Source organism: Macroventuria anomochaeta (assembly GCF_010093625.1).
Source record: "Macroventuria anomochaeta strain CBS 525.71 unplaced genomic scaffold BU25scaffold_53, whole genome shotgun sequence".
Classification (NCBI taxonomy): domain Eukaryota; kingdom Fungi; phylum Ascomycota; class Dothideomycetes; order Pleosporales; family Didymellaceae; genus Macroventuria; species Macroventuria anomochaeta.
In genome coordinates, this window is record NW_022985414.1 from 57,486 (window position 1) to 83,066 (window position 25,581).

Below are 25,581 nucleotides of genomic sequence, written 5' to 3' on the forward strand. Positions count from 1 at the left end.
CTACAAGATTTCTTTGTTTTTGAACCCTATATTAAAGGCGCGTGGCTGACAGGTAGCAAAGTAGCCGGTTGAATGCGATCCTTCAAATTAAGGAGGTAGTCAGCGTAGGTTCGCAGGCTTTCTGTAACGTTGTAAAGCTCTGCGAGCCTACGATAGTTTTTTTTCTAAAGAGATACTCTATACCGTGTTAGCTTATTTTGGATGCCACCAGAAGCCAGTCATTTGTCCAGGCTTGTGGCTAAGATGTTGTAGCTGACTTTTACTGCAATACAAGAGGGTGTTTGGTGTTGTCTATTAAGGAAGATCGTGCGATGATCAAGTGATGCGGTGGGATGAGTTGTCGACTGCGTCTGCTCGGTACACTTCGCTTGCAATGTGGTGTCATCCTCATACTGATTCCTCTACTTCCCTCTATCAAACTCCACCCTATAGTAACGCACATGAGTATAGATCGATAAGTGTGCTTTCATTCCATCGTCAGTCGTTCATCACGCGCCTTGAGGCACCAAACCACTCTTTCTCCACAAGCCTTCCGCCGCTAAGCTACCTACACTCGAAAAGAAAAGATGCCACTCTAGGAACCAATGGGGATAAGGATATTGATGTGATGCAGCCCAGTGCGACCAGCCGTTTTGCCTTGCCATGCCAGCCCTGATGGAAACGGCGCATCCAGTTGTAATGCCAGATCGTGGATATAATGTTGAAGAAGAGTTGCGTTGACTCCGTTCACCAAAGAAGTGCAGGTAAGGACCCGCTGTTGAACAGAAGAATCGAAATACGCCAAATACGCCGTGCCCATGCCGTGTCGTGGATATATCATCGTTGGCAGAAAAGTTCAATCTCACCCAGCTGTCCTCCGCCTGGGTTGAGGTCTCTTTGCTGCTCTTGCCAATTCTCGAACGCTTCCTGAACGTCGTCGTCACATTGGATACTGACGTATGTACCTTCGCTGTCAAGGTACTTTAGCTTGACCTGGCCTGAAGCAAGCGATACTGCTGTTGATCGCTGAAGTTTGGCATCGATGCGGTCCTTGAGTGACTGGTAGCTGATGTTGGTGCTGACGACCAACACCATTGAGCTGCCTGCTGATGGACAGTGAACCTTCACCTTCAGCTGGGTTGGTATGTTGGAGTGCTCTAGCGCAAGTGGTGGCGACATGTTTCGAGAGTCCATCGAGGCTGGTGTCATCGTTCGCTCGAAAGAGGACGCAGGCGTCATAGTGCGAGACATAGGCGCAAAGTTTGGATCGCGGCGAGCTGGTCCACCTTGGTAATCGCCCAAGGTGGAGAGCTCTGCAGCTGTTCTTTGTTGAATGAGGCGATCTCTCTGAATCGCCGGCGATTGAGTGCCTGCTCTTGGCGGCAGACCACTCGGTGAATTGCTCTGGCTGCGGTTTACAATTGCAGCGTTGTAAGCGTAGTGTGTTGGGAAAGGTGGTACGTCCGGTACGGGTCCGCTCGGCCCTTGACGTGGCACGTTACCATTGTGAATGTCGGGGCTACTAGCTGCCCGCAGACGTTGACCTTGAGATGACATACTGGCATTGGCTGGCAACGACGGCCTTTGGGCGCGTGCGGCCGCATACTGACCAGATGGCTCACGACCATGACCACGGGAAGGCGCAGGTGCAGTGTAACGGTTGTTCTCCTCCATGGAGTAGCCATTCGGTGGTGTTTGTCGAGGGAATGGGAATGTACCTGCAGAGGATGAACTGGTCCGCGCATTGGAGTAGGACGACATGGGAGTTTCAACAACAGGTGAGAAGTGAGACTCGATCGCCCCTGAGTTTTGGAGCTGCTGCGTGCGCAATGTCAGTGGCGGCTGAGTGGAACCAGAATAACCCATAGGAAACCGTGGAGGTGGTACCCTTGGATCCAGCCCGTCCATCGGTGGGCCACTTTCGCCAGTTGTTGATCGTGATCGTGGAGAGCCATTCGAGCTGTTCTGCATGATGCCGTAACTGTCTCGTGGATAGCCAGTAACCGGAGGCTCATCGTCATCATCGTCCTCTTCCTGCTCCGCATACGGGTTCTCTACGTTGAGACCAGCCATGTAGGTAAAGTTGGTGTCTGAAGGCTTCGAGTTCGTAGTGCTGGCGCTGGAACGTGCGTGGTCCTTCCATACTCGCCTCTGGGCATCCACTTGGGCAGCCCACTTCTTCATGGTCTCTTCCGAGGTGAATCGAATGATGAAGTTCTCGATGCCTGGATCGCCCTTCCAGAAGATCTGGCAAGTGTAGGAGCCTGGCTTCTGTAATGAGATGGTTTCCGTGACATTTTGCATGAAGATGCGGCCCTTCAGTTGCAGCTTTGGTTTTCCGTCCTTTGTGACTAGCGACTTGGTCGACATCTTGTTCTTTGGCTTATTGACGTTGATCTCCTTGCAGCAGAGCAGTATCATTTCGAAGAGGTAGATCTTGTACTATAGCAGATGTTAGAAGAGTACGATGCAAACGCTGTGCCATACTCACGTCACGCTCTTCGTTCTTCGAGCTCATGCTGTCACCTTTGAGCACAGTGAATTGACCGTAGAGGAGCAGGTCGCCAAAGCCCTCAATGCGGTGGCCCTTCCAGTCTTCTACAAGGATCTTGAGCTCCTCGACAGCTTCGACACGCTCTTCACGGGCAATGGCGTCGTTTGTGCCAGCAAGTACAGATGAGGCTGCGTCAATACCTCTGGTGAGGTCTTCCTTTCGTTGCTCGTCGAGGTCACCGTTCTTTTGCAGTTGCTGCGATTTGTTAGCGCCAATTGCGTATGACCATGGAACGCACAACGTACCGAAAGCAGCAATGGATACTTTGTCAATCGCTGGAAGGGCTTCAGCAGGAAGGAGGTGAGTAGCGTGGGCGATTCGACCATCTGGCGCATCTCAGGGGTTCCACCAGTCTCTTTCAGCTTGTCGAATTCGCGCATCGCGATCTGTTCGCACTTCTTCTGGTTCGCAATGTACGGCTCGTAGACCTTGAACGCATCCTTGTATAGCACAAAAAGGTTCCCCCAGTTTTGCTCCGAGGCGGGCTGCGCGTTCGTCTGCTCGACACGAATGAGGAATCGGCGCTGGAAGTCGAGGAGCGCGTTCAGGTTCAGGAAGATGTCGTGGATCTGGTCACCGCTGATGATGCCCTTCTCTTCTACGAGCTTCTTGAATTCCTGCAGAAGCTCGAGATGCTGGACGTATGTGCGCTCGGTCTTGACCAGCTCGTCGATGATGTACTCTCGCTGGGAGCGCTTGATCGACGAGGTGACGGAGGCGCCGTCGTCGAGGTCGGCGGCGGCGGCAGGGTTGATCTTGCCCATCTGGACGAGCGAGTCGAGGACGCGGTTGACTACGTTGGTGACCTAGAGGCTATCAGTATGGATATCTGGGTAGGGAACACACGAGGAAAGCATACCTTGACGAATCCAGTCGTGTCGTCGCCGTACAGGTCCATCAAGATGAAGCAGCTCTCCTGCGAGATGCCCAGCTCGTTGACGCAGGCCTGGATGAACTTGTACGTGGCCATCTTCTCGTGCTTCTTCTGGCTCTTCTCGTCGGCCTTTGCATTGGGGATGACCAGCAGGTTGCGCGGCCCTAGGGCGTTGTACAGCTCCATGAGCGGATAGCCCCTCCGGAAGGTCCTCCACAGCAGCGTCACAGGGTCCACAGGCTCGTCGTCGTCGGCGCGGTCCTCCTCCTCCATCAGCCAGCGCTCAAAGCCGGGGATCGCCCGCAGGCGCATCTGCAGCGTCAGACATCGCTGGAACAGCGACGTGTCCTTGTCGGCACGCTTGTTGAGGACGTTGTCGCTGGCCTCGACGGGCCCGCCATTCACGGGAGTCGCCAGCGTGGGGAAGACGGCCGGCGCCTGGCCGAATAGCGTCGAGGTGCTGGTGGCATTGGTGCCCTGCGTGTCGCGGGCGCTGTTGTGCGAGTAGCTGCTGTACTGGCTCTGGAAGCTCTGGTGGGACATGAGGGCTGGGGGCCCGCCGGTGGAAGTCATGCGCGAGTGCGTCGAAGAGGCGGTGGGCGGAGGCTGCGAGGTGTGGGCGTGCTGCAGGCCGGAGTGGAACGCGATGCCCGCTTCCATGCTACGCTGGTCCTGTGCGCGGGCAGGGCTCTGGCAGGGCTGTGTGCAAGCTTGGGGACAGTCTGGCAGCCCGCTACTCTAATTCTTCATCTCCCTGCGACCGCCGTGCCAGGAGCCTAGGACGTGGGAGGGCAGGCGGACGATCTGAGGAGTGGCGCGAGCGCTAGCAGCAGGGTCCAGGGAAGAGCGAGCGATATTCACGCGGTGCAGGCACAATAGCAGGGCCACGGCACTATCAAAGGCTGCGCTGTCCAGAGCTGCGGTGCTTTGTATGCGATAGAGCGTGGGCGACGGCAAGCTTCAACGCTGAATGTGGGATGTGCTTGGGCGGGATGCTGGGCGAGCGCTGCAGACGCATGCACGATAGGGGTGCTATGAAACATCGGCCTGCACGTGACGTAACAGGATTCCCAGCATACTTCACCCTCAATGACGGCTGCGGTTTGTAGACGTCGACGACACCGCACCGTTCTTGCGCAGCCGGCTGCCAGTTGTCGCCGACCAAGGCGCTGGGTGACGGCGCGTGGCGTGCACCTAAGATCTCAGGGTGTTTGTCCCATCCATGGTTGAAAGGGACCCTGCTACCAGGCTCTGTATCGAATGAGAGCTGACTCGAGTCGATTCACCAAGTGCATCGTGTGTTGCAGTGATTCATGAGCCCCCGTGTCTTCTCCCACTAAAGATTCAACGTCCCTCTTCCACCCGGGTGTCGGTTCCCAGGCATTCTCTGTGTACAACACCTCTCCGTGACCACCAACACGCTCTGCAGCACCCCCAAGGCTGATGGCGACATCTCACGCTGCCTGCACGCACGCACCCCGCCCTGGCCCCATGCCCCGTTCCACCTCCGGCAAGGTTGGGCATCACCGTTCACCGTCTCGTTGCCTGCCTGTTCGCTCCAGGTATTTCTGCTGCCGGCCAACACCCCAACTCTGGGAGTGATCTGCATCCCACGCATCGGAGCATTTGCTCTCTCCGCAACTTGCCCGCGTAGGTACTACTTCAGCATACATTGTACCAACTTGGGTAATTAGGCAGAGTAGCTTCCTACTCGGGTGACAAAATAAGCCGCACTCACAAAAAAGTGTGCTTCTGCCAACCAAGATAATCGCACAACACCACACAATATCAAAAACCTAAAATCACAGGATTGTAGAGAATATCTTATTCTACAATTCTGTGTTTTCTTTAAGAATTGATCTCAAGTCATTGTTGCGTGGTGTCGTGGCCAAGAGGGCGACCTTGTTGGTGTTCCTCGACTTTGGCTGGTTTAGAGTGCAGCTTTTTCTCGCACCCGAGGTGCTTCCGTCTTATGCAGACACGCACACACCAATTCACGCGGAGAAGAAGACCGAGCGACTCCCCACTGGGAGGGCTCCTCTCCAGAATGCGGCTCACCTGTCAAGTGTGTGTTCAATGTTGAGGTTCATCTAGTTTTTGCTGGTCGATACCACCCACGCCGGCGGGTAGTCGACGAGCTGTACGCGCCGAGTTCACATCACGCTCACAAGTGTTGCATGTATTGGTGCTCGGTGAGCGCCCATGGTAGCAGGTGACAGCCTTCCCGTTGGCGTGTGACTGAGGGCGCTTGGGTAAGTAAGAATAGATGCAGAGGTACAACAGTTCGCTGAGCGAGTGGTACCTAGTACTTGCTAGCTCTGCGCTCTTCTGCTGGTCTGACCAAGGCTCGCAATCACACTCAAGTACAGTCTTGACGAGCATGCAGGCGGGTGATGGAGTCAAGCTGATGCTAAATGGCAGGCACGCTGCTGTGATCAGTGCCTTAACTGGCAGCACCGCCTGAACAATACCGCCTGAACAGCACCGCCTGAACAGCACCGCCTGAACAGCACCGCCTGCTACACATCACTGTGAAGATATCACCAGGCTAGCTGTTCGAATATATATGGCTGAAGTTCGAGATAACATGACCACAGAGCGATGCATGTACCCGTCAGTAGCCTTGTTTGTGTCGTTCAGCAACCCGGTGACTGTGCGAGCATGGGATTCTTGGAACTCGTGCATCATGGGCCCTATTGCCGAGTCCGAGCAAAGAAAGATGGTTGCGATCTGATGTCTCGGCGTGGAGAAGTGGCATCGCTGGTGGAGGGAACCCGCCCTAGATCTAGCTGGCCAGCTAGTGCGGCTAACCCAGTGTATGCGGCGGCGCGGGTTCGGCCGTGGGAGACTGACTGACAACACCACACGTCCACCTCACACGTCCACCTCGCACGTCCTCGCTACCAGCAAGCCGTTGCGACCCTGTTAGCGCAATACACAACCGACTTACTGCCTGCGTGCAGTCGCAGACCCCTTCAAAGCACCTGGAGTTTCTGCAGGACCGACTAGCACATGCAGTGACCGTCTAGGCGCGCATCAGACAAGGCGATCATCGCTTCGTCAGCGCATGTTCACCAAACAACGACCGTCGCCCGCTTTGAAATCACGAGATCGCTCCTTCCTTCAATCTAGCGCCACTTCCGCCGAACCACCGACGCCACAAACGTTCGAGCACCTCCATGGCAGACCCGCTCGGAGGTCCGCCCACTACTTTCTCGAATTCGCCGTGCATGCACCCTTTCCGCCCCACATCCATCATGAACGCCAACAGATTCGACGAGGGCTACTCGGAGGACACGCGCAGCCAAAATGAGACGGACATGGTAATGGGCGCCGGCGACAGCGGCATGGAGTCAGAGACACAGCAGTTCAGCCTGCCTGACTGGATCCTGGGGCTAGATGAGCAACAGCGCAGTGGTATGTCGAGGCTGCGCGCACAACCAGGCTAGATTGCTAACCAAGCCCCAAGAAATCGCATACGCCATCCTGCGGTCGCTGCGAACGTCTTCCATAGCCGGCATTGTCGAGAAGCTGAATCCACTCCTCCATCTCGATCCCGTAGTATACCTCCCACCAGAGATCACCTTCCAGATCCTCTCATATCTCGAACCTGAGACACTGCTACGAGCATCGACGCTGTCGCGAGCCTGGAGGATACGGGTCATGGACAGCCCGCTGTGGAAGCTCTTGTTCCGTCTAGAGGGCTGGAACTCCAACTATCCGCAGGTGCGCGAACATGAAGAATCAGAGAGACAGCGGCGTGCTGGCTTCAAAGAGAAAGAGCGCAAGACACGTCCTAGGACCGCAGAGGATATGGATCTGGACAAGCCCTCGTCCAAGAGGCGGGTACGCGGTGAGCGCCAGCTGTTCGGCGACGGCCCAGCCGCAGAAAACGGCGTTCGTGATGGACTGGAGCGCTCTGGCAAAGGCCAGGCTGCCTGGGGCGAGCAGCATGGCACAGTCGAGGCTGACGAAGGTCCGTCGACCAGGACGGAAGATCAAATGGAAGGTGTTGTTGCAACACCATCGCAGACTGCACAGCAGCGCCGAAACTCACCTGCGCAAAACGAAGATCTCTCACCGACGGAAAGCACCTCCCCTCGCATCCATCCAACACTACTGCTCCCAGGTCCAGAGCCCAAGATCAACTGGCAATACTTGTACAAGCAGAAGAAAAGGCTGGAGGACAACTGGAACGCCGGCCGTTACTCCAACTTTCAACTACCTCACCCTAACCACCCCAACGAAGCTCACACAGAGTGCGTGTATACGATACAGTACTCGGGGAAGTATCTGGTTAGTGGAAGCAGGGACAGGAGTATCAGGATCTGGAATCTCGACACACAACGTCTGATACACAAACCGCTCCTGGGTCACTCCGCCTCCGTACTGTGCCTGCAATTCGATGAGCGGCCTGAACATGACTTGGTCGTATCTGGAGGCAGTGACTGCAGAGTCATACTGTGGCAGTTCTCGACTGGACAAATGATCAAGGAGATCGAAAAGGCACATTCAGAATCCGTTCTAAACCTGAGATTCGATGATCGATATTTGGTCACTTGCTCGAAAGACAAGACCATCAAAGTCTGGAATCGAAGGGAGATGCTGCCCACTGATGATACGTATCCCTCGTCAACTACCAAGAGCGGGGCACGTTTCCCTGAGTACATCATCAATATGCAACAGCATGTGGAAAACCAGCATCTGCACTTCACACCTCTGCGGCCTTACAACCTTGTCATGACACTGGAAGGTCATGGTGCCGCCGTCAACGCCATACAGATCCTCGATGGGCAGATCGTCTCTGCTTCTGGAGACAGGAGCGTCAAAGTCTGGGATGTACGAACTGGTGCATGCATCCGCACTTTCCAGGGTCACAGCAAGGGCATTGCTTGTGTGCAATTTGACGGACGAAGAATCGTCAGCGGTAGCTCTGACGAAACAGTCCGCATCTTCGACCGAGCTACAGGAGCTGAAGTAGCTTGTCTGCAAGGGCACAGCAATCTTGTGCGCACTGTGCAAGCTCAGTTTGGAGACCTTCCCGGCAACGAGGAAGAGCTCGAAGCCGAAGCACGAGCTGTGGACCGCAATTTCTTCGAAGCGCAAAATAGAGGCCAGATCGAACAGAGACTCTCTAGGTCACAACGGCGCGCCCGCAATGCTGGTTCCCGGGATCCGAAGTCTATCTTTGCCTATGGTGCGAAGCTACCTCCGGGTGGTGGAGGCAGCAAGTGGGCCCGAATCGTCTCTGGTTCCTACGATGAGACAGTCATCATCTGGAAGAAAGGGGCCGACGGCGCTTGGGAGAAGTCGAAGATCCTGTACCAGAACGATGCTGTCAGAGCCGCAGGCGGCCGACCCAGACGGCCAGTCGCCCAACCTCCTGCTCAAGGGGCTCAGGGCAATCAGAACGCCGCGCAGCAACAAGCAGGTCAAGCAGTCGCACAGCAAAACAACTTTCAGGCATTGGCGCAGCAAGCACAAGCTCAGGCACAAGCAGCTCAGAACCTCGCTCAGCAGGCACAAGCACTTCATGCAGCCTCACAAGCAATGCATGGCAACACTGCTGGTAACGCTGCCAATGTCGGAAACCCACGACCGCCCATCACTGCTACTGCCGCTGCCACTGCTGCTGGTCCCGCTAACCAGGCTGGCCCAGCAGGAGCAGGACCCGCACAACAACAACAACAACAACAAGCACAGCAAGGAGCACCTGCAAATGCTGCAGCTCACCACCACCATCACGGTCCTCATCACCACCACCATCCCCACCCACTTGGCGTACCCCTTGCCAACCAAGGCACCAACTCACGTGTCTTCAAACTGCAGTTCGACGCTCGTAGAATTATCTGCTGCAGTCAAGATCCTACGATCGTGGGCTGGGACTTTGCGAACGGCGATAAGGACATTGTTCTTGCTAGCCAATTCTTCGGCGACTCTTACTAGTATCCTATTGAATGGTCCAAGGATGTCATCAGCACTAGCAACGGATTCGGTGTAAGACGGGAAGCAGATGTCACTGCTTCTGACCGTCGAATTTAGACCGGAGTAGTAGCGGAGAGCAATGTTCCGGGTCCCGACCATCAATGGAGGGCCTGGCATGGCGTGTGGGGCCAAACCAGAGAGTGTTGCGTAACGCTTCTGGGTTCGATGTTCCTTTCTTGTACAGCGGATAGGGTTGACGTAAACGTCTCATTTTGGCACCGGTTTTCCCGGTCCTGGTTTGTTGGACTGGCAAGGTTTCTAATGGGTTAAACGGTTTTCACTGTGGTCACTAGGGAAGCATTCCATCGTTATGACATCGCTAGCACGTTCTTTATCAAGTCAGTTTACGGGCTGGATCGATTTGTTCCGGTAATAAGCTATCCAAATGTCCCAAACTACGGCCTATTCATGCTTTATCCCCTGGGCAGGTTGCTGCAATGTGAACGCGTCAAGTTTTGCATCTCCCCCCGTTGCGCCTGCCTGCCTCTATCGACCAGATGCACCTGCCTCACCGCATGCACTTGTCTGCTTGGACAATCCAGAGATCCGCCTCACACTTCAGAAAGTGCATCGTGCTCCACCTACTTCACGATCCAACTCACAAATACACCTTTATATCACATTCCGCTTTCTGACCTCATCTCTATCAATGCCCTGCCCCGCGACAAGTTACTGTAAAGCCTTTTTGAGCATGCAAAACATGCATTTTGAAAGTTGAATGAAGCAAACGTGCTGAAGCTTGACCGGTCGTGTGCAAGGCTGAATGATCGACGTCTACTTCACTAGCACTGCCAGTCGTCAATACTGGTCTGAAGCCAGATCTGCATCATGTCCCAATGTCAGATCCTTCGAGCTCATTATACGCGTCAACATGTGAGCGCAACGCATGGAGCTCCCTCGTCAGTCGCAGCATCGCCGCCTGGGACGACATCACCCCGGAGGATCTCGCCGAGCGCGCTGACCTCATTGCCAGGTCCACACTTGCGGGTTACTCCTCCTTGGACGATTTTCTCGGCCAAGCCGGACCCGGAGGGCAAGAGCTTGCGTTCACAACAGGATACGCTCGCATCCCAGCAGTGGAAGCACATATGGGTACACTGGACGTGTATGCCCCAAGATCCTCGATCAAAATCCGAGGAGGCGTACTTACGAAATGTCTGCAGGCATCATACGCGACTGCGGGTTCACATACCATTGCCCGCCTTTCGAGCCAAGGCTCTGGAGTACGACGTTGCTGAGTTTGTACTCACTTGTGACGAAAGCAATTTCTATAAGGCATCAGACATTCAGAAATTCCGGCGACATATCGACGAGATGGTCGCAACCAGCGTACAGGGAGTGCTGAAGTAACTTGGCTATCGTTGCTCCTACGAGAGAGATAGGCAACACTTGACGTCCTGGTTGAAGCCCCTCGTCCTTCTCAGGCGATTGGATCTCGACGTGGATGCTGTTCGAGATATCATGATCCACATAACTTGGCCACCATCTACAGGCGAAATCTGGTACTCGATGATACATCTGAGCAAATTCAAAGGTGCCTTGAGTATTGATGACAAGGTGCATACGTTCACCCCGTTCTCGCAGTGGGTGAGTACGAAATCCTCATACATTATGCTTACCGACTAAACTTCGTAGAACAACGGCAAGTATTCGTCAAAACTATCTGACTGAGCTGATGTGTCGTGTGACGGGGAGGACCTGTCTCTGGTAGCGGACATAGCAGTTGCAAAATTTCGGGCACATGCACCTACAAGATTGATGCTTTAACGACCGTCACCGTGTACAATCGCCATGATCTTCCGCCGATGTACGATCGCTCTTCGCACACTTCACATTTCGATTATTGTTAATCGATTCTTGTAGCCAGATGACATCAAACTTCATGAAGTGAGGTCAGTCATACATGGCTAAAATCGTACAACCCATCTTCTGGTATAAGACGCTCCTGGACTCCATCACACGACGCGCCTCTGTGACAGCAACGACGCACCTACTCATCTAAAATCTTACTCAGCTCCAGTATGTGAGCCTTGGAAGTCGTCAAAAATAAGGCAGCAGTCATCTTCTGCCCGACTAATTGATGATAACACACTCCACGGAATTGGTAAGCTGTGATTCGCTCTGTCATGGATGCGCCAAGATCACCTTGCAGCCTGCAGCAGCGTCTCACAGATCATCCGTCAGAAAGTACCCGGCGGGACTGGTTGCAGCTTGCGTGTAACATTCTCCAGGTTTCGCAAGGGCAGCCGGATGTTCTTGTATGCTCGCCGCCACTAGAGCGTGTAAGGCTGAAAGTAAGCTAAGATAAGATGGATGGTCGGCAGACGGATGCGCAATGGATCCGTCAAGTGTGAAATCTCGAGCCACGCGAGGAACGCACGGTGCAGCGTTACGGAATGGAAAGACTAGCCGGTTCCCTGACAGCGACGCGCACATGTTTGGCGGCTCCACTTGAGCGATTCACCCTGAGCGGGCTATTTGCGCTTTTCGTCCGCTAGAATGTGGTGATCCACTTTGGAGCCTGGATCTCTGGGGTCAATCTTCTTTGATGTTTGTTGTGATGGAGGCAAACATGAGAGGGCATTGCTGGTAAGGAAGCCTTGATGGCGATGACGACGGGTATGAACGGAGAAGGCCCGAGGTGTCAGACGTCAACGGCAGAGTTTAACAGGCTAAAGGTTGCGACAGTCGGCATCATGATGAGTCTTTGACAATTTTAAGGCGTTCGTAACTCTGGCCTATTCGACTTCCTCTTTGGTGCGGACGTGCGCCATGGTGTGCCCAGAGGCTGACATTGATATTACTGTAGGCGAATGAAAAAAAATCGGTATCTACTCATTGTTTACACTGTTTGAGCCAGTTCGATGCATTTCAAGAATAGCAATGCAGTGTTCAGAGTGTGTTCAGATGCATCCAAGAACCGCTGCGCTGGAAAGACAGCACGCGGTGCGGTCACCGCACCAGAGCCGCACCAGATGTGCATCCTGCAGCAGCAAAAACATCATCGGAGCTCATGGAAAAGCGGAGGACGAATTTCAGCCCTTGCACAGCTCGCGCTCCTATTGGTGGCTCGCACTCGGATCCGTATGCAACGTATTCCGGAAGCCACTTCAGGACGCAAGCGAGCAGCCAACGCTCCGGGCGTGATCGCATCCGCCTCCGGTCGCAACAAGCCAAGCTGTTGCCTGTGGATCTAAACCCCTACCCTCGCCGCTGGGTGGACCTCATTACCTGGTGTGCGCTACCGTTTATCAGCCAGCTCCTCCCGCTCGCAGTGTTTGTTTCCCAACTCCCAGGTTCCTGGCCCTAGCACCCTTTAATACCCATACTTTCTTTTTCTCGATACCATACCAGTTGCCATTCAACTACAGTACCAGTACACGTTTTCTTTAATACAGCTGGCCGACCCGGGGATCATAGTGGCGCTCGCCCAATCACAATGTCTCTCGTAGGCAACTTCACCTCCAACTACGACCGCGAGGCCGCAGCTGGAGGCGTGCCTACTCCAGAGATGCAAGCTCGCCGACCATCACAATCACACTTCCACGATGAGGACAACCACCACGACACATCATCTGATTCATCAACAATTGCTGCCCAGAACTCGCCTCCCAGGAGCCATCACCACACCACCGGTTCCGTCGAGAAGGAGGTACCGTACAACCAAGATGCCGAGGACCAGGAGACTGCCCGAAGAGAACATGAGGTTCTGCAGCTTGCGAGACGTTTGACTTCTCAGAGCCACCAATCCGCTTCACATCACCAGAACCCATTCCAAGCTGCACCAGGCTCGTCGTTGGATCCTTCTGGCGAGAACTTCAATGCTCGTGCCTGGACCAAGGCCATGATGAATCTCCAGCTTTCAGACGAGAAAGCAGCTCCTCCCAGGCAAGCCGGTATCTCTTTCAGGAATCTCAATGTTCACGGGTTCGGTTCCGACACGGATTACCAAAAGAGTGTTGGTAATGTTTTGCTCGAGGGTCCTGCTCTGTTCAAGAAGTTGAAGGGCGACAAAGGTCGCAAGATCAACATTTTAACGGGTGTCGATGGTTTGGTTGAGGCTGGTGAGATGTTGGTTGTTCTTGGACCTCCTGGTTCTGGATGCTCGACTTTCCTCAAAACCATTACCGGAGAGACGCACGGCTTCTTTGTCGATGAGAACTCCAAGCTGAACTACCAAGGTATGTCCAACCTGATATAAAGCAATTATAGTGCGCAATTGCTAACTCCAACCAGGTGTCAGCTCAGAGCTCATGCAGAAGAATTACCGCGGTGAGGCCATCTACACTGCCGAAGTCGATGTCCACTTCCCCGCCATGACTGTCGGCGAGACTCTCTACTTCGCTGCCCTCGCCCGTCGTCCCCGCCACATCCCCGGTGGCGTCTCCGCAGACGAGTATGCTAAGCACCAGCGTGATGTCATCATGGCCATGTACGGTATCTCGCATACGATCAACACCCGTGTTGGAAACGACTTCATCCGCGGTGTGTCTGGTGGAGAACGCAAGCGTGTCACCATTGCCGAAGCTTCCCTCAGCCGAGCGCCTCTACAGGCCTGGGACAACTCCACTCGTGGTCTCGATTCCGCTAACGCCATTGAGTTCTGTAAGACTCTGCGCATGGAGACTGATATCAACGGTACTACGGCGTGTGTTGCCATCTACCAGGCTCCTCAGGCTGCGTACGACTTCTTCGACAAGGTTCTTGTCCTGTACGAGGGTCGCCAGATCTTCTACGGCAGGACTACCGAGGCGAAGGCCTTCTTCGTCAAGATGGGCTTCGTTTGCCCCGACCGTCAGACCGATGCTGATTTCCTCACTTCCATGACCTCTCCCCTGGAGCGCATTGTTGCAAAAGGCTTTGAAGGTCGTGTTCCTCGCACACCTGATGAGTTCCACCAGCGCTGGTTGGACTCCCTGGAGCGCGTCGAGCTCATGGCTCAGATCGATGCCTACGAGCAGAAGTACCCTGTTGGTGGCGAGCAGGCTCAGAAGTTCGCTGAGTCCCGCAAGCTCCAACAGGCTAAGGGCCAGCGCGCGAAGTCCCCCTACACTCTCTCCTACATGCAGCAGGTCAAGCTTTGCCTGTGGCGTGGTTTCGTCCGCCTAAAGGCTGATCCCAGTATCACACTCTCTCAACTCATCGCCAACTCCATCATGGCCCTGATTATCTCGTCCGTCTTCTTCAACCTCCAGTCTACTACCAGCTCCTTCTACCAGCGATCCGCCCTGCTCTTCTTCGCCATTCTCATGAACGCTTTCGGTTCCGCTCTCGAAATCCTCACTCTCTACGCCCAACGTCCTATCGTCGAAAAGCACTCTCGATACGCTCTCTACCACCCGTCCGCTGAAGCCTTCGCCAGTATGTTGACGGATATGCCGTACAAGATTGCCAATGCGATCACGTTCAACTTGGTTCTGTACTTCATGACCAACCTGCGTCGCGAGCCTGGCAACTTCTTCTTTTTCGTCTTGATCTCGTTTACCCTTACGCTGGTCATGTCCATGTTCTTCCGATCGATCGCCTCCCTGTCCAAGTCCCTTGTCCAGGCTCTGGCACCCGCTGCTATCCTCATCTTGGGTCTTGTCATCTACACTGGTTTCGCTATCCCTCCCAACTACATGCTGGGTTGGTCCAAGTGGATCCGCTACATCAACCCTGTTAGTTACGGATTCGAGGCTCTCATGGTCAACGAGTTTGTCGGCAGGCAGTTCGAGTGCAACATCTTCGTCCCCACAGGTTTAGGCTACGAAAACGCATCTGGGACTGAGCGCGCCTGCTCTGCAGTTGGTTCCGTCCCCGGTCAGCCTTTCGTTGATGGTGGTATCTACATCAACTCTGCGTACGAGTATCAGCGCTCGCACAAGTGGCGCAACTTCGGTATCCTTTGGGTCTTCATGTTCGGTCTCATGATGGTCTACCTTACTGCTACCGAGTTCATTACCTCCGCTAAGTCCAAGGGTGAAGTCCTTGTCTTCCGTCGTGGTTACAAGGTCCCCAAGGCCAAGTCCACTGATGATCTCGAGAACAACCCCACTGGTCGTCCCGCCGGTTATGCCGACAGCAATGACAACATCGCCATCATCGAGCGCCAGACTGCTATCTTCCAGTGGAAGGACGTCTGTTATGACATCAAGATCAAGGGTGAACCCCGCCGTATTCTGGATCACGTCGATGGTTGGGTCAAGCCTGGTACTCTGACGGCCCTTATGGGTGTGTCTGGTGCCGGTAAGACTACTCTTCTCGACGTCTTGGCTACGCGTACTACCATGGGTGTTATCACTGGTGAAATGCTGGTCGACGGTACCCCCCGTGATCAATCCTTCCAGCGCAAGACCGGCTACGCTCAGCAACAGGACTTGCACTTGGCCACCTCGACCGTTCGTGAAGCTCTTACCTTCTCCGCCCTCCTCCGTCAGCCTGCCCACGTCTCTCGTCAAGAGAAGATCGACTACGTCAGCGAAGTCATCAAGCTCCTCGATATGGATGAATACGCTGATGCCGTTGTTGGAGTTCCTGGTGAAGGTCTCAACGTCGAGCAGCGCAAGCGTCTTACCATTGGTGTTGAGCTGGCTGCTAAGCCTGCCCTGCTTCTCTTCTTGGACGAGCCTACTTCCGGTCTCGACTCTCAAACCTCATGGGCTATTCTCGACCTCTTGGATAAGTTGAAGAAGAATGGCCAAGCCATTCTCTGCACTATCCACCAGCCGTCTGCCATGTTGTTCCAACGTTTCGATCGTCTTCTCTTCCTCGCCAAGGGTGGCCGCACTGTCTACTATGGTGATGTCGGCAACAACTCCAAGATCCTTGTCGACTATTTCGTCCGCAACGGTGGTCCTCAGTGTCCTGCTGAGGCCAACCCCGCTGAATGGATGCTTGAGGTCATTGGCGCAGCTCCCGGATCGCACACTGACATCGACTGGCACCAGACATGGCGCGACTCCCCCGAGTATGCCGAGGTCCAGCGCCACCTCGAGGAGCTCAAGGTTGAACGCTCGCAGCAAAACCGTCTCGAGCGCACCATATCTGCTCAGAAGCGAGAGGACAAGGCCGCCTACCGCGAGTTTGCCGCTCCCTTCGGCGAGCAGTTCCGCGAGACCACCAAGCGTGTCTTCCAACAGTACTGGCGCAGCCCTGCTTACATCTACTCCAAGACCCTCCTCTGTGTTACCTCGGCTCTCTTCATTGGTTTCTCACTCTATAAAATGCCCAACACTCAGCAGGGTCTCCAGAACCAGATGTTCGGTGTCTTCATGTTGATGACTATCTTCGGTCAACTCGTCCAGCAAATCATGCCTCATTTCGTCACCCAGCGTGCTTTGTACGAGGTCCGTGAGCGTCCCAGCAAGGCCTACTCCTGGAAGGCGTTCATGCTTTCCAACATCCTTGTTGAGCTTCCTTGGAACTCGCTCATGGCTGTGCTCATCTACTTCTGCTGGTCCTACCCCATCGGCCTGTACCGTAACGCCGAGCCCACTGATCAGGTCCACTACCGCGGCTTCCAACTCTTCCTCTTCACCTGGATGTTCCTGTTGTTCACTTCGACCTTTACGCACATGGTCATTGCTGGCATCGAGTCGGCTGAGACCGGTGGTAACCTTGCCAACTTGATGTTCTCGCTCTGTTTGGTCTTTTGTGGTGTCCTCGCTACGCCTTCCTCTTTCCCTCGCTTCTGGATCTTCATGTACCGCCTCTCGCCATTCACGTACATGGTGTCTGGGTTACTGGCGACAGGTCTAGCGAGAAGTTCAGTACAATGCGCTTCGAACGAGTTCGTCCACTTCGATCCTCCTCAAGGTCAGACTTGCCAGTCTTACATCCAAGCGTACGAGGACGTGCGCGGTGGCTACATGAACAACCCCGAAGCGACCGAGAACTGCCAATTCTGCGCCATCAAGAGCACTGACGTCTTCCTCGCCCAGCTGTCTTCCAACTACGACGACGTCTGGCGCAATTTCGGTATCCTCTGGGCCTATGTCATCTTCAACATCTTCGCCGCCCTCGCTCTTTACTGGCTCATCCGCATGCCCAAGACCAAGAAGGAGAAGGCCGACAAGACGGAGGTTGGTGCCCACAAGGGCGCCGCGCAGGAGCAGTTGTTCAACGAGCCCAGCCATGTCGGCAGTCACGTTGACAAAGAGAAGGTTAGCAATAACGCTACCTCCACGACTGTGGAGCGCGGCCCATCGACTTCAGTGCCAGGTGTTCCCACAGAGAAGATTTAAGACTGCCTCTGATTCCTTTTATACTTTTTTCATGTTCTTATGGCATTATAACATGGCAGTCCAATTGACTTGCGATGCATCATACATTTTCTTACTTTGATCTTAGAGCTAGACAGATCTTCCATCGCTCAAGCGCTGAGCATCTTTGCCCGCTGCAAAAGGCGGGGTTTCGAGTTGTATGTTTTCTACCAGTCATGTAGTTGGCTGTATACCAAATCAAGAATTAGACTGTTCATAATAATCATCTCACTCCCTCACTCTTCAACAATTCACATCGTGTCGGTGTTACGGCAAGCAATGTCACTACCGCATTGTGTGTCCCTGATTTGCTTACGGCACGGAATCTGCAACGCCTTCCGGACGCTATTTCACTGAGTCGGGCCGGTCGTCAGCAAGGAAAGCGAGATGTGTAAGTCCCAATAAATCCTAACCTCCCTCCCTGGAGTTAGAACATCCCACCGCGCAGAACCACCAACACCGGTCAATCACCACCAAACTTTGCCCCTCTATCTAGTAAAGTCTGAGCTAGTTCAATAGTATACTTCAGACGTATCTTCATCTCTGCCAATTTTCGATACAAAAACTACAGCATCCTCTACTGTGCTTTCAAGCATTTATTCGGCGGTGCCAGAAGCTGCGACGACGTCGCACCCCTGCTCTAAGGTCAACAACCATCCTTATCGCTCTTTCGGAGGGTTTTGACTGTAGCCCAATAGACCAATGGGTTCTGTACGCTAAGCGGCCTGACATATACACCTCCGCTATACCAAAACAGCTCGAGTTATGGCGCATGCTTTCTTTCTCAAAACTTCTCGCAACGCGTAGGGTCCATGAGCAGCATACTCGCGCAAAGGAGTGACCGGTAGTGCACCCAATGGTTGATAGCCGCACTGTGTCGAGTGGAATGAATGCGGACATAGTCGATCGCATGCGTTAGGTCGCAGACTGATGCCGAGTGAATGCGTTATCCTACCTACATGGTACATGGAAGTGGTGGTGGCTGTTGTCGCCGCAAGTCTTGAAGCCAGGGCGTTTCTTGCACAGACCAGCGCGCTGCACAGACGCCCATCCCTCACAAGTGCCTTAGAAGCTGTGACCGACACGCATCTTGCGTTCACACTTCTTGCTTAGTTCCACGTTCTACATCGCTTCCACGCATAAACGCTGCCTTCCTAGTTGCAGTCGTGGTTAGAAGCTGCTCCCTTCGCGCGATTATGATCTGTCAACCCAGCCTCAGCCTCACGCCACGGCATAGCGGCAGGCTGCAGCCCCCGCTCTCGGTGTTCGAGTGACAGCCTGCTCTGGTCACCAGCTTTCTTCACTGCAGCTTGTCGCGGCTCTGTCCTTTCCTGTTACTCAGTCAACCAATTCCTTCCTCTACTTGCACTTACGGAACTCGACAGCTCAAACTCGCATGCTCAATATGACCGAGACGCTGTGCGCGATCGATACCTTCAGCCTTCCTGGAGGCTACGAGATCTCCCTCTACTACTCGCGCATACAAACGTACACTGGACTTGATGCGACTATTATGCACTACAAGCGATGAAAGGCCTAAATGGTCCAAAGACTATATTGGTAACGAGGAGATTCCTAACTATACGATCCTCTCAAATACCTGGAAGGACGGGCAGGAGGTGACCTTCGACGATTTGAAGTATATCGACGACGCGAAAGACATTGATAATCAAAGCAGTGAGGGATATCGGAAGCTTCGCTTTTGCGCACACCAGGCTAAGCGGGATGGTCTGGACTACTTTTGGGTCATCACCTGCTGCATCGACAAGTCAAACAGCTCCGAGCTTCAAGAAGCAATCAACTCCATATTCCGCTGGTATCAGCACGCAGCGAGGTGTTACGTCTACCTTCCGGACGTTGAGCAGAACACTCTGGATGAAGATGGCGAGTCAGCCTTCAAGAGAAGCAGGTGGTTTACCCGAAGCTGGACGCTCCAGGAACTTCTGGCTCCAAAATCGGTTGAGTTCTTCTCTAGTAAGGGAGTGCGACTGGGCGACAAGGAGTCGCTCAGACACACCATTCACAAGATTACAGGAATACCTGTTGACGCTCTCCAAGGAAGCCGGTTGTCCGAGTTCACCGTATCTGAGCGTTTCTCTGGACAAAAAATCGCCAGACGACACGCGAAGAAGATGGAGCTTACTGTCTCTTAGGCATCTTTGGCATCTACATGTCACTTATATATGGCGAAGGTAAAGACAATGCAATCAAAAGGCTGCAGAAGCAGGTACAGGAGGCTTCTGAGGACAACGCAGGTGCTTCTGCGAACGATACCAAGACTCGCAGCCAAAGCCAAGAAGAAAGGCTTGGCTAGATCTGTAACTAGCTTTCGGCGCCTGACCCGTCCACAAACTACCACAAAGCGCACAAGCAGCGGCAGGCTGAGACTGGACTCTGGCTGCTAGAGGACAAGTAGTTTACGAGATGGAAGGCGAGTGCAGCATCACGGCTCTGGCTGCATGGCATTCCAGGATGTGGAAAGACTATCCTGAGCTCTACCATCATTGAGAATCCGCTGCAGCACTGCCATGATAACACTAATACGGTGACTGCATACTTCGACTTCGACTTCAACGATACACAGAAACAAGATCCAGAGCTGATGCTCCGCTCATTGCTCTGCCAGCTCCTGCAACATTTGGTCACGATACCTAGAGGCGTTGACGCGTTGTTCTCATCCTGCGAAAACGGACGACAGCCATCACTGCATGCGCTTTTGAAGGTGACACCGTAGGTGATCTAACACTTCACGCATGTTTACATTGTTCTCGGTGCGCTCGATGAGTGTACACAACGCCCAGAATTAATGGATGTGCTTGCAACAGTGGCTGGGTAGCAGCTTGACAACATGCATTTGCTCATGACCAGCCGGAAAGAGCGGGATATCGAGAGCTCTTTGGAGAGTTACATTAAAGTAGAGGACACTGTCTGTCTTCAGATGGACGTAGTGGACGAGGATATACAACGATACGTTCAGCAAAGGCTGTCTAACGATAAGGAGTTGGCTAAATGGAACAGGGACGCTGCTGTCAGGCAAGACATCGAGGCTGCACTGATGAGCGGAGCTTGCGGGATGTATGTGTGTTCACCGAACTCTCCGAAGAGCTGAAGTTGACGGTAGTGTAGGTTCCGATGGGCTGTGTGTCAGCTCGACACGTTAGTAAAGTGTCGTAATCGAGCGATGCTGCGCAAGTCACTGTTGAAGTCGTACTTTAAGCGAAACTCGGAAGCACAGTTCGGTTGGGTCTCAGGGATGAGTAGAATGTGAAGGAACGGAGGGATTGATCACCTAAGCAAAGCTCGTGGTGGTCAAGGGTAGTAGTCTAGTCAAAGACCGTGACGGCTGGTAGCAATGAGTAGTACAGAGTAGACTGTCTAGCTCGAGAGCAGGTGAGATTCCAATAACAAAGTTGATCGACGAGGTTGAACACACTGCCATAAGGGCAACGTGTCTATGTGCTACATACTGAACGTGTCTACGTGGTGATCCGTTTGCTCTGTGTGATCCGGCAGCGCGGTGAGAGCAGCAGGGTGCTTCTGCAGAGTGCTCTGCGTGCTCTGTTGCTGTACGTTGGATCGTGGCCTCGTTTCTGCTTCAGCTAACTGAGGCTTGCCGTTGCTCTGTCTTTGCCTGCGTTAGTGCGAGAGCGATCCTTGTTCAGTGCTACCTGGTGTACCACTGCTCGTAACAGCCACGAGCAGGTAATCAAGATGCTGCTTGCAGCGGGTACTGATCACCACCAGGAAAACGGCCCTGTGATAAAGTCCGGGTAGCTCCGTCTATACACCGACGTTAGCAATAACAACTGTTAGGAACATATTCCTATTCTAATTAGGCCGCGTACGCATTAGCTATACATGATACGAGCGAATGACCGACAACGACTGCGCACGATATGGTTCTGAGTTGTTTTTGAAGCCTGGTGGTAGTTAAGGATCTGTCCGAAAAATGTCGACCAACTGAATAGGAATTTATTAGATGGTAGTGTTGAGAGTGGTGGTGCTGGAATGATGTTCGTGGTTCTGCGTGGAGGGATGTTCTAACCCCCAGGAGGGAGGTTAGTCACCTGGTTTCCAAATCATCATCACCACCTAAGCACTTGCTTACGTTCGTATTCAGCAGTATATCGCGGTGGCGTGTTTTACACCGTGCACTCTGACCTCAGGATGGATAATGCTACAGGTTTGCGGTGCAGTCTATTGTAACCTTGTTATGGCTAGAAGGAGAGATAAAAAGAGCACTCGACGACCCTCCACACTCGGCGAGTCGTGCTGCTACACTGGAAACTCCATCCCTGCTGATATCTATCATGGCAGACCAACCCAACCGTCCTCCTTTCGTCCCTTCCTACAAGTCTGCCGCCGGCTTCCCGAACCCCACCAAAACCTTCGACACCCCCACGATCAAGCAGGGCATGGAAGCATCCAACATAAACGCCTCCAGTATCGCCAGAAAGCAGCCTGAGTACCTCCACACATATATCACCGTCCCGGGCGTGAGCGGGTTAAGTGATGCACCCGTTACTCTCGCGCTGTACCAGCTCCCTCAGACAGAAGGCCAAGCGCAGAAGAAGTGGGCCAATGGACGACCGGTAGTGTATCACGTCCACGGCGGCGGCCAGGTAGCCGGGGATCGATTTTTTCGATCTCGAGTTCTTCATGTCGCACTTCACACCCTCCAACAACATCGTCTTCGCATCCCCGGAATACCGCTTAGCCCCAGAGTATCCTGCGCCAGCGGGCGCTTACGATTTTTATGCCAGGCTCGTGTACCTCGTTTCTTACGCAAAGGAGTTGGACATCGATTCTAGCAAGATCGTGCTGTATGGAATAAGCGGTGGAGCGGTATCGGCTGCTAGTGCAGCGTTGTTGAGTAGGAAGATGGGGGCCCGAAGTGTGCGGCGTTGGTGCTGGATATTCCCATGCTCGACGACTGGTACACGCTTTACTCCAGTCCCAATCAGTTTTGGGATGGCACGACGTGGCCTGGGTGGATGGACCAGAAGGCCTGGGACGCTGTTCTGGGTGATGGTGATAGGAACGATCCTGATGGTGTGAAAGTTGCTGGGCGAGCGGACAGTTTGGCAGATCTACCATTGACGTTTATTGATGTTGGGGAGTGTGAGAGTATGAGGGACCAGGCGGTGGCTTTTGCGAGTAAAATTTGGTGAGATGGTGGGAGTGCGGAACTGCATGTTTGGCCGGGCGTGTATCATGGGGGTGTAATGTCTGAGCCGGGTATGCCGGGTGGGGAGGAAATGGTTAGGGTGCAGAGGAGCTTTTTTGGGAGAGTGCTAAGACTGGGTGTGGATGATGAGAAAGGCGAAGAGAAAACGAAGGTTGTGCTTTGACGAAGAGTAGCACTGTTTGGAGTAACGTTCGGCGGACTCTTGTGGTACAGGGCACACAGCAAGCGCCGTAGTCCTAAAAAGGGGTATCAGATTGCAGATGGCTTACAGAATAGTACTGAGTACCTCCCATTAATCCGAGCTTGAATCCGCCTTTTTTGCTACATGAGATAGGGCCCGCTGAGTCAGCAAAACGCTCCTCCAGTTAGTGCTGCCCTTGAACGAAGTTGGCAGGGGGTAGGGGATCTAAGCACCGCGACCACGGCCGCGACCTCTGCCTCTACTTCTACCACCCCTTCCGCCTCTGTTACCCTGTCTTGGGCCTTGAGGCACACCTCTTGTCCATCGGTCCTTCTCGTCTCTAAGATCTTTCCATCGCTCATCAAGACCTCCGTATTTTACATCCTCCCGCCTCAGACCATTATGTGCTACTTCGGTAGTAACATCGTCTTGCACAAGAAGCTGCATACCCAATCCCTCTTCGTTGCCCTGCTCATACATGCCCAAATTCAGAGCGTCCCCTCTAGGATTGTATGATGATCCTACATCAAACGCACCACCACCTGCGAAGTGTGTTACAGATTGTGAAAGCAAAATATCCGGATATGGGTCGGCGATGCCGTGGAATGTGAGGTTTTGGATTAAGCCTTCGAGGCCGGCATACAAGCTCGGACTTGTGGCTGATGGAATGGAAAGACTGTACACAGGCGAGTCTTCACGGCCGCGCCAGTAGTCTTCCCGGTAGGCTTCGCGTTTTGGTGGGTTGCGCGGGTTCAAATATAGATTCCAGCCGCCGCAGATAGCGGATGTGATGTCCTTTGATGCTTTGACAATGGCATTTGAGGCATAGTCTCGGCCTCGAGGTTTTGATCTCGGCTGAGAGGGGAGAGAGATGCTGTGGTAGGCGTGTGAGCCTGACAGACGCAGGTCGAAGACTTTGAGCATGCTGTGCATTGAGATGCCAACTATGACTCGTTCGAGGCCTTGTGTTGCGAGTGAGTAGATAGAGGAGTCGTTTATGGGATCCCAGTATAGATTCTCGACGTCGCGAGGAGAGCGTAGGTCGTGGAGTCTGACGATGCCGTCGTACCCGCCTGATAGAAAGACGTTGCCGGCTTGTGAACCGCCTTGTGTGCGATCTGAGACTGGTAGGATTGGATAGATGGAAGTTTGTGAGCTCCGGGCTGTGCCTAGTGTGAAAGATCGGTATGGATCGGACAAGAAGCCGTCTGGTGTGATCCTGTAAACTTGTATTGGCTCACTGGTTGGTCCAATGCCAATAGCGACTTTGTGTTCTGACAGGAATTGACAAGACCAGATGCGGCCAGTTCGAGCTCCTTGTATGGTTGGTGTCACATCTGATACTGCTTCGATCGGCTTCTCAGATACATCGCAGTCCAAAGGAAAGAGTGACAACGACGTGTCTCCAAGAGTCGCCGCCAGCAGAGGTGTGCTAGAAGAGGATACAGTAAGAGCACCAACAGCTCGATCAAGGGTGTTAAAGCATTGCTCGATGGTTTGGGACTGCTGTGGATCGACGTCGAGTCGTGCAAGTTGACCAGAAGCTGTACCAAAAACCATTGTCTCGAAGCCTTGCTCTTTCTGATGCGGTCGAAGGAGTCGCAGGCTTGTGATATCGTCTCTCCCTTCGCTGCTGTCTGGGACCTTGTAGGTGTACCACGAATTCGAATGCCCAAAAGAGTCGAGGGTTCTCGTGTTGTCCGTGAGATCATCTTTGTTTCTTGATCCCGTCTCTTTCACTCTCATGACAATTTGCGTGCCAGCGGACCACGCCAAAACCTCCCTTCTCTTAGCCCACGACCCCAAGGTCTCTTCGTAGCTGTCAATGCTAGGCTGGTAACCCATGGTCTGCCCGCGAGGTCCTCTCCATCGTGCTGGTTCCCAGGTATTTAGACTTGTAGTCTCGATACTGGGTTCCACGTATCTGGCGACGAAACCTTTCCGATCCCAGTTCCGGTAGAGGGTGGTCAAGCCGTGTACTGAGTTCTGGGCATCTGTGTCTAATCCATTGAGACGGAAGCGTCCCTTGAGCAGAGCCTTCCATCCATCCAACCTCGCAAACTCTGATAGTCGGCGACTTGTCAAAGCCAGGTGGAGCAGATCTCTGGGCCGATCGAAATGGCTGGTGATTATTGAGATAATCTCATTGGGCAACGTACTGAGCGTCGCCATGTTCGTTAGTGTGTTGTTGCTTGTGGTGCTACATATGTACCGCGCTCCAGACTTTCCAATTTGTAAACATTCAGTGCTGACGCCGGAGTCATCAGGTACCCCGTGGGCTGTACAGGCGTAACCTCTTTGGTATTGACTGGAGAGTGACTCTTCGACGATGACGACACAGCAAGTCTGTGTGGCGACTGAATTCGCTAGCGTCGTGCATCAGCCACATCTCTTTTTCGCTGCAGGTGCAAACCTCCAAGGGTAAGCAATTGCAATCGGCCAACCTACAACTGCCGTGAGAACGACCATGAAGATATGCTGATGACTGCACATGCAGGTCCAAATGTCATCAATGATTCTTGTTCCTGGTACCCGGACGGTAGCCAGCCACTCAATGTGAAACACAAAATAAGGTTT

The 25,581-nt window shown here is 53.5% G+C and overlaps 7 protein-coding genes across 7 annotated transcripts; 5 read left to right on the plus strand and 2 right to left on the minus strand.

The window, feature by feature from the left end:
• Positions 1-629: 629 nt before the first annotated feature.
• On the minus strand, positions 630-4,165 carry BU25DRAFT_234811 (Rho guanyl nucleotide exchange factor). The gene is made up of 4 exons (XM_033701452.1): positions 3,393-4,165; positions 2,779-3,339; positions 2,471-2,728; positions 630-2,421 (listed from the first exon to the last, which is right to left on the minus strand). Exons 1-4 carry the CDS (start codon positions 4,065-4,067, stop codon positions 817-819), a joined length of 3,099 nt encoding a protein of 1,032 aa, XP_033555788.1. The 5' UTR covers positions 4,068-4,165; the 3' UTR covers positions 630-816.
• Positions 4,166-6,586: 2,421 nt separating this feature from the next.
• On the plus strand, positions 6,587-9,353 carry BU25DRAFT_354039 (WD40 repeat-like protein; the record flags this gene model as incomplete). Its single annotated transcript, XM_033703493.1, has 3 exons — positions 6,587-6,824; positions 6,877-9,042; positions 9,106-9,353. The coding sequence occupies 3 exons, from the start codon at positions 6,587-6,589 to the stop codon at positions 9,351-9,353; spliced, it is 2,652 nt and encodes an 883-aa protein (XP_033555789.1).
• Positions 9,354-9,786: 433 nt separating this feature from the next.
• BU25DRAFT_234791 (uncharacterized protein) lies at positions 9,787-10,750 on the plus strand. The gene has a single exon (XM_033701451.1). It carries the CDS (start codon positions 10,221-10,223, stop codon positions 10,740-10,742), a length of 522 nt encoding a protein of 173 aa, XP_033555790.1. The 5' UTR covers positions 9,787-10,220; the 3' UTR covers positions 10,743-10,750.
• A 1,865-nt stretch (positions 10,751-12,615) lies between these two features.
• On the plus strand, positions 12,616-17,870 carry BU25DRAFT_495642 (ABC transporter CDR4). The gene is made up of 2 exons (XM_033711871.1): positions 12,616-13,573; positions 13,629-17,870. Exons 1-2 carry the CDS (start codon positions 12,832-12,834, stop codon positions 17,615-17,617), a joined length of 4,731 nt encoding a protein of 1,576 aa, XP_033555791.1. The 5' UTR covers positions 12,616-12,831; the 3' UTR covers positions 17,618-17,870.
• An 850-nt stretch (positions 17,871-18,720) lies between these two features.
• On the plus strand, positions 18,721-20,051 carry BU25DRAFT_443686 (HET-domain-containing protein; the record flags this gene model as incomplete). Its single annotated transcript, XM_033709376.1, has 4 exons — positions 18,721-19,274; positions 19,314-19,716; positions 19,752-19,862; positions 19,962-20,051. The coding sequence occupies exons 1-4, from the start codon at positions 19,138-19,140 to the stop codon at positions 20,049-20,051; spliced, it is 741 nt and encodes a 246-aa protein (XP_033555792.1). The 5' UTR covers positions 18,721-19,137.
• Positions 20,052-22,221: 2,170 nt separating this feature from the next.
• BU25DRAFT_482523 (uncharacterized protein) lies at positions 22,222-23,039 on the plus strand. The gene has a single exon (XM_033711133.1). It carries the CDS (start codon positions 22,295-22,297, stop codon positions 22,691-22,693), a length of 399 nt encoding a protein of 132 aa, XP_033555793.1. The 5' UTR covers positions 22,222-22,294; the 3' UTR covers positions 22,694-23,039.
• On the minus strand, positions 23,031-25,448 carry BU25DRAFT_415973 (uncharacterized protein). Its single transcript, XM_033707661.1, has one exon. The coding sequence runs from the start codon at positions 25,174-25,176 to the stop codon at positions 23,230-23,232; it is 1,947 nt and encodes a 648-aa protein (XP_033555794.1). The 5' UTR covers positions 25,177-25,448; the 3' UTR covers positions 23,031-23,229.
• Between the last annotated feature and the right edge of the window lie 133 nt (positions 25,449-25,581).

Bases quoted from the DNA above. Each gene is read 5' to 3' on its own strand.
- BU25DRAFT_234811 (XM_033701452.1), bottom strand. From the start codon at position 4,067: ATGGAAGCGGGCATCGCGTTCCACTCCGGCCTGCAGCACGCCCACACC. The intron at 3,340-3,392 runs GTATGCTTTCCT...GATAGCCTCTAG, and splicing joins ACACGACTGGATTCGTCAAG to GTCACCAACGTAGTCAACCG. The intron at 2,422-2,470 runs GTGAGTATGGCA...CATCTGCTATAG, and splicing joins CGAAGAACGAAGAGCGTGAC to TACAAGATCTACCTCTTCGA.
- BU25DRAFT_415973 (XM_033707661.1), bottom strand. From the start codon at position 25,176: ATGGCGACGCTCAGTACGTTGCCCAATGAGATTATCTCAATAATCACC.
- BU25DRAFT_482523 (XM_033711133.1), top strand. From the start codon at position 22,295: ATGTCGCACTTCACACCCTCCAACAACATCGTCTTCGCATCCCCGGAA.
- BU25DRAFT_495642 (XM_033711871.1), top strand. From the start codon at position 12,832: ATGTCTCTCGTAGGCAACTTCACCTCCAACTACGACCGCGAGGCCGCA. The intron at 13,574-13,628 runs GTATGTCCAACC...AACTCCAACCAG, and splicing joins CTCCAAGCTGAACTACCAAG to GTGTCAGCTCAGAGCTCATG.
- BU25DRAFT_234791 (XM_033701451.1), top strand. From the start codon at position 10,221: ATGTCCCAATGTCAGATCCTTCGAGCTCATTATACGCGTCAACATGTG.